The sequence below is a fragment of the Pyxicephalus adspersus genome, chromosome 5 (assembly GCF_032062135.1).
Source record: "Pyxicephalus adspersus chromosome 5, UCB_Pads_2.0, whole genome shotgun sequence".
In the NCBI taxonomy this organism is placed as follows: Eukaryota; Metazoa; Chordata; class Amphibia; order Anura; family Pyxicephalidae; genus Pyxicephalus; species Pyxicephalus adspersus.
The window spans coordinates 2,365,532-2,374,816 of record NC_092862.1 but is presented as its reverse complement, the minus strand read 5'-3'; the positions used below and the strand labels follow the sequence as shown (position 1 = coordinate 2,374,816).

The 9,285-nt window shown below is 43.3% G+C and overlaps 1 protein-coding gene across 1 annotated transcript in view; it reads right to left on the bottom strand.

Annotated features, from left to right (window-relative positions):
* Positions 1 to 3,103: 3,103 nt before the first annotated feature.
* The window catches only part of LOC140331876 (uncharacterized), a 12,469-nt gene continuing 6,287 nt past the window's right edge, over positions 3,104 to 9,285 (bottom strand). Inside the window, exons 2-3 of the mRNA XM_072413211.1 lie at positions 5,904 to 5,992; positions 3,104 to 3,873 (exon numbers count right to left, since the gene is read on the bottom strand). Of these exons, the coding sequence (XP_072269312.1) occupies positions 3,104 to 3,873; positions 5,904 to 5,964 (831 nt within the window). The 5' untranslated portion in view covers positions 5,965 to 5,992. The remainder of the gene's footprint in view (positions 3,874 to 5,903; positions 5,993 to 9,285) is intronic.

Here is a 9,285-nt window from a genome sequence, read left to right as displayed (position 1 = left end):
CGTGAAGTGTTGTGTTATCTTCTCACTGTCTGCTCTGCAGAAAACCTGTTCAGCAAAGTTCTATCCTTATCCTGTATAGTAGAATGCACAGAGATGGGACGCATTCCCAATGGCATGACGTTATGTAAATGTAAAACAAATGACATGGACAAAGGTAACCTCCACTGAAAGCAGCCATGGTTCACCTACTAAAAATGCTACTTGGAATGTTAATCCAATAATTTCATTATTTCAAATTGCTGACCCAAAACCTGCATGCAGAAAATGAAATATGAACAGGCATGCAGCATACGGTGAGAAATATGAAAGATGAACATGCATGTGGAATACAATGCAGAATATAAAGTATGAACATGCATGCAGAATATGAAATATGAACATGCATGCAGAATACTATGCAGAATATGAAATATGAACATGCATGTGGAATACAATGCAGAAAATGAAAAATAGATATTAGACTATCACATCCATAATGTAGAATTAGCATTCCATTCTGCTGGCTGGCAAATTCAACCACATATATTTATGTATATACTATACATTCTATATATTTAATTGAAACACAATCTATAATTGAAAACTCTGTACAGGGAGAGGAGTTGCTCTATTGACTTTTATGTGAAATTGTTCCCAAAAAAAGACAGGGGATCCCTACAATAATATTATTGCCTTTCTGTGAGAACGAACTGGCTTTATAAACTGAAAAATGTTGCTTCAAGCAGGTTATTACCATTAAGCCAAATGGTAATTACTATTAGAGGCAATTATTCTGCACTGCACTCATCCCTAGTTACCACTAGATGGCGCTAAAAGGCTTTCTAAAAATGAGCAATCTCAATGTGCCAAAGAAAGATGATAAAGCAAAGAATTCCAGATAGATCAGTGTGAACAAACCCTTACTTTATTATTGTGTTGGGTGCACCCAATGCAGTCCTATTGTTACAACTTAACAGAATGCATTGCAAAAATGCCATACAGCAGGGTGTCAAACCCAAATACACAATGGGCCAAGTCGCCGGCCAAAACTGAAATTTATTGAAACATTTGAGGAAGTTTTTCCTTCTCATTAGATAAACCTTTTCATATGGAAACAAAGAGGCTTTGCTTATTATTCAATCTGGAACAAGCTCATAGACATTATAAACATTTTTCTTCTGCCTTTTTCTCTATTTGTAGCCTTCTGAGTTAGATTTGCACAGGCTAACAATAATAATAACAATATTCTTCTATGAAAATCCAAACATTCCAGTCCATGCCTCGGAGTAGCAAGAAAACGCTGAGGGGAAATGCCACATGTGGCCAATGCGGGGCTAAATCTTATGAGTGGCCCGCCGCTGAAACTCTTCATTGGAATAGAGCCGCTACTAAAATTCCCGTCATTACTTGCGTCTATAAACCAGTCCAATGCGGGGCCACATATAGCCAGAGAGGCCGCTGGTCTATACACACCAGTGATGCTGGGAATTGTAGTAGCGGCACTATTTCAATGCAGCGGTGGGCCATCTGCAATTCATATTTAGGATTCCTTTGGGGGCCAAAAAAAGGATGTCGGGGGCCAGATATGGCCCCCGTGCCAGAGCTTGACACCCCTGCCATGGGGAACAGAGCAGATTAACACACTATAGAAGTGTTCCTCCAACTTTTTAACATGGGGGAACCCTTGAAATAATTTATAAAAGTCTTTTTATAATAAAATATATCATTATTATGTCCACAGATCACAGTACATTAATGTGGTGGTCATGTCATCCTTACAGATGGACAAAAGGACGGGTGTCACTTAAACTGACCTAAAAGTTGCAAATTGCTCATTGCTGAAGGGACCCCTAGCAGTCCCAGGAGGAACCCTGGTTGAGAAAATTAATCTATTATGCAAAATCAAAGCGATAGGGAGATGGTGAAGCAGAGAACCTTCCGTTTGTATTCCTTGTTTTTATAATCTACAGTGCCAGATGCATGGAAGGTGCATAAAACACAGCAATGTGCAATACCAATGCATGCAGCGCAGATCCATGATGCACAATGGCGACCGGGTGATTGGGCTTATTCAATAAACAGTACGGGAAATTTTCCACTGTAGTACCCAACCAGGATCTGACCCATGATTCAGATATCTTCAGACTCCTGGGCCCTGATTTGTTAAAGCTCTCCATGACTGGAAAGGATACACTTTCTTCAGTGAATCTGGGTGATCCAGCAAACCTGCAATGGATTTGGTCCAGGACTGGAAACATTTCCTATAAAAAACAGCAAACGAATCCCTTCCATTTTTGCTGGATCACCCAGCTTCACTGACGAAAGTATATCCTCTCCAGCCTTGGAGAACTTTAAGAAATCAGGCTCCTTGTGTTTCCTATGCACCAGAAAAATGTAAATGCCCCCCTAAGGTATCTTTTGCTTATGAATGAAGAAAAAAAGTTATTGGGTCACTGGGAAGTATTTATTTTTTTGGAATACTTTTTTGGGACATGCGGCCCTCTTGGCTATCCCTGGTGCATTCTTAGCTGGTTCCTGTACCTAGTCCATCCTTATCCTGCCATGATATTTACCTCCGTGTAGGGCAGGGAGACTTTATTACCCTTTAATAGACACTTTCCACAGCACACTTACCAGTTCCTAATGATTTCACAGCAGGTTTGGCACCCTCAAATATTTCATTTAAAAAGTCAAAACTTAGAGTTCCTTTCGGAATGCCTAATACAACATGTTTTGCCAGTGTTTGGTTGGCAGTGTAGCAGTTAGTGACAGGCTCTCTTTAAAGCCCAATATCACCCAAACATTTGATTTAGTTTAGAACTGGAGAGGAGTCGGGAGTCCAGCATGGATTTTACTGCTTTTAATGCATTTAGGACGTGTCCAAAAATATTATTTCAGTAAAATCGTTGAAATGAGATCTGAGTGTAAAGCCAGCTTATGTCAGGGATCCAAAGCTTCTCTATCAGGATTTGTGTTGTATATGGAAGAAGCTAGTGGGGGCGCTAGAGAATTTTTAGATTGTGTTGTGTGAATAAATGTCAATCAGCTATTGGTTACAGGCCCTGATGAAGGGAAAGTTTTGACCCCTGAAACGTGTTGGGGATACACATTTAAATGATTCTATTCAAATAAATACCTTTGGTTTCTCATCTTCTGGTGCTTTGTTTTTACCATCCCACCATAATGTGGCCTTCATAGCCCGTCTGCACATGGCATATGTGGGCCCGGTGTTAGAATGCATTACTTGTGGGGGTAACTTTACCCTGTGACTCTGGCACCATCTACCCATCCCCAATATAAAAACCTCTGGTGATGCACAAGAAATATTACACAGATAAAATGTCTCACCGCCATCTTGGTGAACAGAAGAAGTCCTCCTCATGGTCCTCAGTAGGACCGGAAGATCGCTGCTTGCACTGACACCATTACCAGTTGCTTTGGTGTCTGTAGTGTCATTGCCCAGGATCATCTCAGTGCTGCCTTCACTTGGCGTGTCAGTACTGCTTATTTGCACCTCCGGTACAGTATTGATGGCATTGATGTTTGCCGTGGTAAATAGGGCCCCAGTGCTGCCTAAAGCACTAGCAAGCTCATCGTCTGCACCACCCATAGGCGCCATAGTGGAATAACTCTCCATAGCAGTTGGCGGTGGGATGGTGAGGCTGTCCTTTGGGGTTACAGTGGTATAATTTTCATTGACGGTGTCCTGTAAAGCTAGGCTGCTCTGAGTACTGAGATCCGGTGACCCTGTTGTACTCTCCCATGGGGACACAGACACTGAAAAGTTCCCTCCGGTCAGTATCTTCACCTGGGCAGGTGAGATTGGGGTGCTGAGATCCTCAAAGATTGTTGTAGTTTCATGGGCGACATTCTGTGTCCATACCAGCACAAACCCTGAAAGGAAAAACAAGAAAAAAAAACAATTTATACTCAGAAAGTTCAATATTCTTTGTTTTATATTCATATAAAATCACATATTCATATGATTTGGGTTCAACTTTTCTATTTGCCAATTATACAGGGGCAATGCTTGTTTTTCTGAACTGTTTTGAAGGTTTCCTTGTGAAAAAGGATTCTTGTTCTACCACATCCTAGAAAGGTTCTTTTGGATTTAGATTGAGTGATTGGCCTACCATCTGCACGCCTCAGAAAATAGGATCCATCAGACCAAACTACAATGGTCTGTCCAGTTTTGGTAATCCATTGCCCACTGGTTGGCATGGACCCAACAAGGTCTTCTGATGCTGCCCTCAAGGATTGTAATGCCAAACATTCTATGGAGTTTTCTCATTATAGTTATGAAGTTCGGCATGGATCCAACATTGTCTTCTCATGTTGCCCTCAAGGATTGCCAATGCTGAACTTTTCTCACCATAGTTCTGAAGCTCGGCATGGACCCAACATTGTCTTTTGATGTTGACCACAAGGAATGTCATGCTGAAAATTCTATGAGGTTGTCCCACCATTGTTATGAAGCTCGACATGGACCCAATATGGTCTTCTCATGTTACCCTCAAGGATTGTCATGCTGAACATTCTTAGGAGTTTGCTCCTCATAGCTATGAAGATTAGTTATGGCTAGTTAAGGGTGACAAAAAGCAGGCGGACAATGATGGTTCTTCTGACCTTGTTGGCATGGACCCAACAAGGTCTTCTGATGTTGCCCTCAGGGATTGCCATGCCGAACATTCTATGGGGTTTTCTCGCCATATATATGAAGCTTGGCATGGACCCAACAAGGTCTTCTCATGTTGCCCCCAAGGATTGTCATGCCGAACATTCTATGGGGTTGTCTCACCACAGTTATGAAGCTTGGGATGGACCCAACAAGGTCTTCTGATGTTGACCTCAATGATTGTCATGCTGAACATTCTATAGAGTTTTCTTACCATAGTTATGAAGCTCGGCATGGGCCCAACATGGTCTTCTGATGTTGACCTCAAGGATTGTCATGCAGAACATTCTATGGAGTTTTCTAACTATAGCTATGAAGATTAGTTATGGCTAGTTAAGGCTGCCATAAAGCAGGCGGGCAATGCAGGTTCTTCTGACCTTGTTGGCAAAGACCCAACAAGGTCTTCTGATGTTGCCCTCAGGGATTGCCATGCCGAACATTCTATGAAGTTTTCTCTCCATAGTTATGAAGCTCAGCATGGACCCAACAAGGTCTTCTGATGTTAACCTCAAGGATTGTAATGACGAAGATTCTATAGAGTTTTCTCAGCATAATTATGAAGCTTGGCATGGACCCACCATAGCTATGAAGATTAGTTATGGCTCAGGGATGGTTGCATTTTCCACCAATGCTGAGAACATGAACTGAAGCCCCTCACCTGCATCTCTATGATTTCATGCATTGCCCTGATGCCAAACGATTAACATATTTCCAAGTATTCCTGATAGAAGATAAAGCAGAATTACTCCCCATGGAGATACTTAGCAGCCTCTCATACAACACTTCATCACACTTTAAGATTTATCTTATTACTGCAATTCTGGTTCTTATTACAGGATGAGGAAATAAGAATCTGCCAGAAAAAGCCTCTGCACAGACAGAATGAAGTGAGGATTTCCTGACAACGTGCGGCCTACCGGAGGAATCGGAGGATAGATCCCGCTGACAGCACAAAACTCCAAACCAATCTTCTCCTGGAAGGAAATTTCTCAGACTAGTGTATCAGGTACAGCAGCCAAGCTGTTACAATACACGCAGGATATGTTATAACCATCTAATATAATAAATATATAACGGAAGAGGTACATGAAAAGTGCCAGGACCAATGGAATTTGTTTGTAGAAGTTCCTTCTGATATATCTATAGGTCAGTGGTGTCACCGATGTGATCTGGAGAGCTGTGATGTTGCTCCTGTATAATATATAACTTATATCTGCACAATAGTGAAATCACTGTACAAAGAACTCACCATAGCACAGGAGAGAGATGAAGAGCAGGGTGAGGGGTGACAGGGCTCTCTGGTGGGTCATGATGCTCCTAAGTCAACCTTCCACAGACCTGCAGATGAGAGATATCATTAGACGTCTCTGGTGGGTTTATTCTCCAGTTCTTCTAACCCAACAGAGCCCCAATTTGTGCAAAAACAAGAAGAGGACGGGGCTCCTCCCTGCATGGCATTCATTCACAGACGATAACATATCAGAATAATAACAAACATAAAACAATTGGCTGCACACAGAACACGGAGAAGAAATAACAACGACTTTTCCATCACACTGAGAGGTCAATGTGGATCAGATCCAAACCACCCACCCCTAAGCTGTACAACAAGGATCTGAACATACAGCCAGGTGAATGATATTATATATATTATATCTGAGATTTATATGAATAATTTATTTTTTTCATTGTAAGAAGAAAAGGCACCTTATGCCATAAAAAAGAAACAATTGCCAGATAACTTGTGCAGAAAAATGGCAACAAGTTGCTGGAACCTAGAGAGCAAATCCACCCAAAACTGATGTTGGAAAAGCCAATTCTTGAGCAAGACCTTTGCTTGTATTGGTTGGTGCTGTGCTATGCCCTATGCGGGGTTCTCTGCTCTGCATTCAGGGGGTCTGCACACCTGCAGTGCCATTTATGAGGGGATCTCACCATCAGTGAGCTGAGTTCCTAGGTCTATACACCTGCAGTGCCCATTAGGAGGGGTCACCACCATCCTAGTGTTGAGCTCCCTGGTCTGACCACCTGCTGCACCCAATAAGAGAAGCGTTCACCATCCATGCACTGAGATCCTAGGCCAGTCTACCTCTTGTGCCTAATATGAGGGGTTACCACCATCCATGCACTGAGATCCTAGGTCTGTCTACCTCTTGTGCCTAATATGAGGGGTTACCACCATCCATAAGTTCCCAGTTTTTTTCACCTGCTGCAACTATTATGAGAAGCTCTCACCGTCCATGCACTGGGTTCCTATGTTCTTGGTTACCTGCTGTGCCCATTATGAAGGGTTACCTACATCATGGTACTTAGTTCCCAAGTCTGTCCACCTGCTACACCCATTATAAGGAGATCTCACCACCCATGCACTGAGATCCTAGGTCTACATGCTGTGCCCATGAGGAGGGGTTACCACCATCCTGGTGTTGAGTTCCCAGGTCTGTCCACCTGCTGTGCCCAATAAAGGTATCTCTCACCATCCATGCACTGGGATCCCATCTCTGGCTACCTGCTGAGCCCATTATGACGGGTTACCACCCTCCATGGGCAGAGTTCCCATGTTTGTACACCTGCTGAGCCCATTATGACAGGTTACCACGCTCCATGGGCAGATTTCCCATGCCTATACACCTGCTGTGCCCATTTGAAGGGGTTAGCACCATCCATTTGCTGAGTTTTGTTGCACCCAATATGAGGAGCTCCCACCGACCCTGCAAGATTTTTATCTTATGTTATAGAGGAGGATCTCCTTGCAAATGTCATGTCAAGGTGGGTGGGGACACCCAAAATATTGGAAAGCTTTAACCTTTGATGGTAGCGCTCATACAATTTATTATATCTCTGCCTTGCCAAGTCTTGGCGTCAATGATTGTGTATGAAATGTCAGATCCATTTATAGAATACCAGGTGTTCTCCCATTGTTCCTCCATATCTGCAGATCAGCAAGTGTAATCTCAGCACGCATTGTGGACAATACTTGGGGACACCACCAGCTGTGGGCGCCTCCCTCGATGATTTATGACCTATCTCAGTGCCATCTCTCAGAATGGCACCAACCAGATCCTCATCCATGGATTCTTCATACACCACAGGGCCAAATATCATTATTATTATTATTATTATTAATATTATTAATATTATTATTATTATTAATAAACAGGATTTATATAGCGGCAACATATTACATAGCCCTGTACATGAGGTAGGGGTTGCAAATGACAGACAGATACAGACAGTGACACAGGAGGAGGAGAGGACCCTGGCCAGAAGAGCTTACAATCTAGGCGGTGGGAAAGTATCACATAATAGTAGGGTAGATATGGAGTGATGGGTAGTAGTGAGTGTTTTAAGAGACAGAAGAAGATGGGTAGGAAAAAGTGAGCAAGCCGAATAGGACACGGAAAACCATTCCAGAGAATCGGGGCAGCTCTGGTAGGGGCAGATTTTGGAGATGTTGCGCAGGTGAAAGTGACAGGACCTGGAAATGTTCGGAATATGGGGGGTAAATAAGAGGGCAGAATCAAAGGTGACGCCAAGACAACATGCCTGAGGGGAGGGGGGAATAACAGTGTTATAACAGTTAGGAATATGTCGGGGGGATTTGGAATACCTATGGTAAGAGTCAACAGCCAACGTGTTATTAATCTGGGACTAAACAAGGACTGTTGGGCCTGTAAATGAGTGAATATGAGGACCTGGGGGAAAGGTGGTACTACCACAATGCAATTCATACAGAAGGAGCACTCTATGGGATCAGAGAACTGTCTGTGTCCCTCTCTGTCCTCCTCCAATTTTCCCCAACACATTGACAAATGGGAAGGGGGAGGATATTTTTTATTGGGGTTTTTACCTCCCAATGGGGTTCATACATACCCCCAACCATTCTATTGGTCATGGTAGTCCTGCTGATCAGAGTCTAAAGGTCAGGCAAGTTTTTATGGGATGGAAAAATTCCCACAGGCAAAGGTACTTTCCAAAATGCCAAATGGGCAGAGTTTACTCTAAGGGCTAGGAAGCAAAAAACCCCGGCCCTTCTCTATACAATATGTGACCAAAGATATGTGGACCCCCTCCAATGATAGGGTTCAGGTGTCCCCAGTGAAGGGTTCTGGTTATCCTCCATCATACAAAGACAATGTATTATTGACATTAGGTTCTTCCAGCCTTGTGGTCAGAGTTTGGTTGAAACCCTTTTTCTGCACCCCCCCCCCCCCATGACTGCCCACGGGGTACATAGCCAGCTCCATATAGACATGGGGTCAACAGTTTGGTGTGGACGAATTCAAGTGTCCTGCACAGAGCCCTGACCTCAACCCTACTGAACTCCATTGGGGTGAATTGAAATGGTGAGCCAGTTCTTCTTATCCACCATCAGTACCTGACCTCAATAATGGGGGCAAATCCTCGACATCTGTACCTGACATCATTAATGTCGGAAAATGCCCACCATCAGTACCTGACCTCACCAATGGGGGAAAATTCGCACCATCAGTACCTTACTTCAATAATGGGGGCAAATCCTCAACATCTGTACCTGACCTCACTAATGGGGGAAAATGCCCACCATCAGTACCTGACCTCACCAATGGGGGAAAATGCCCACCATCAGTACCTGACCTCACCAATGGGGG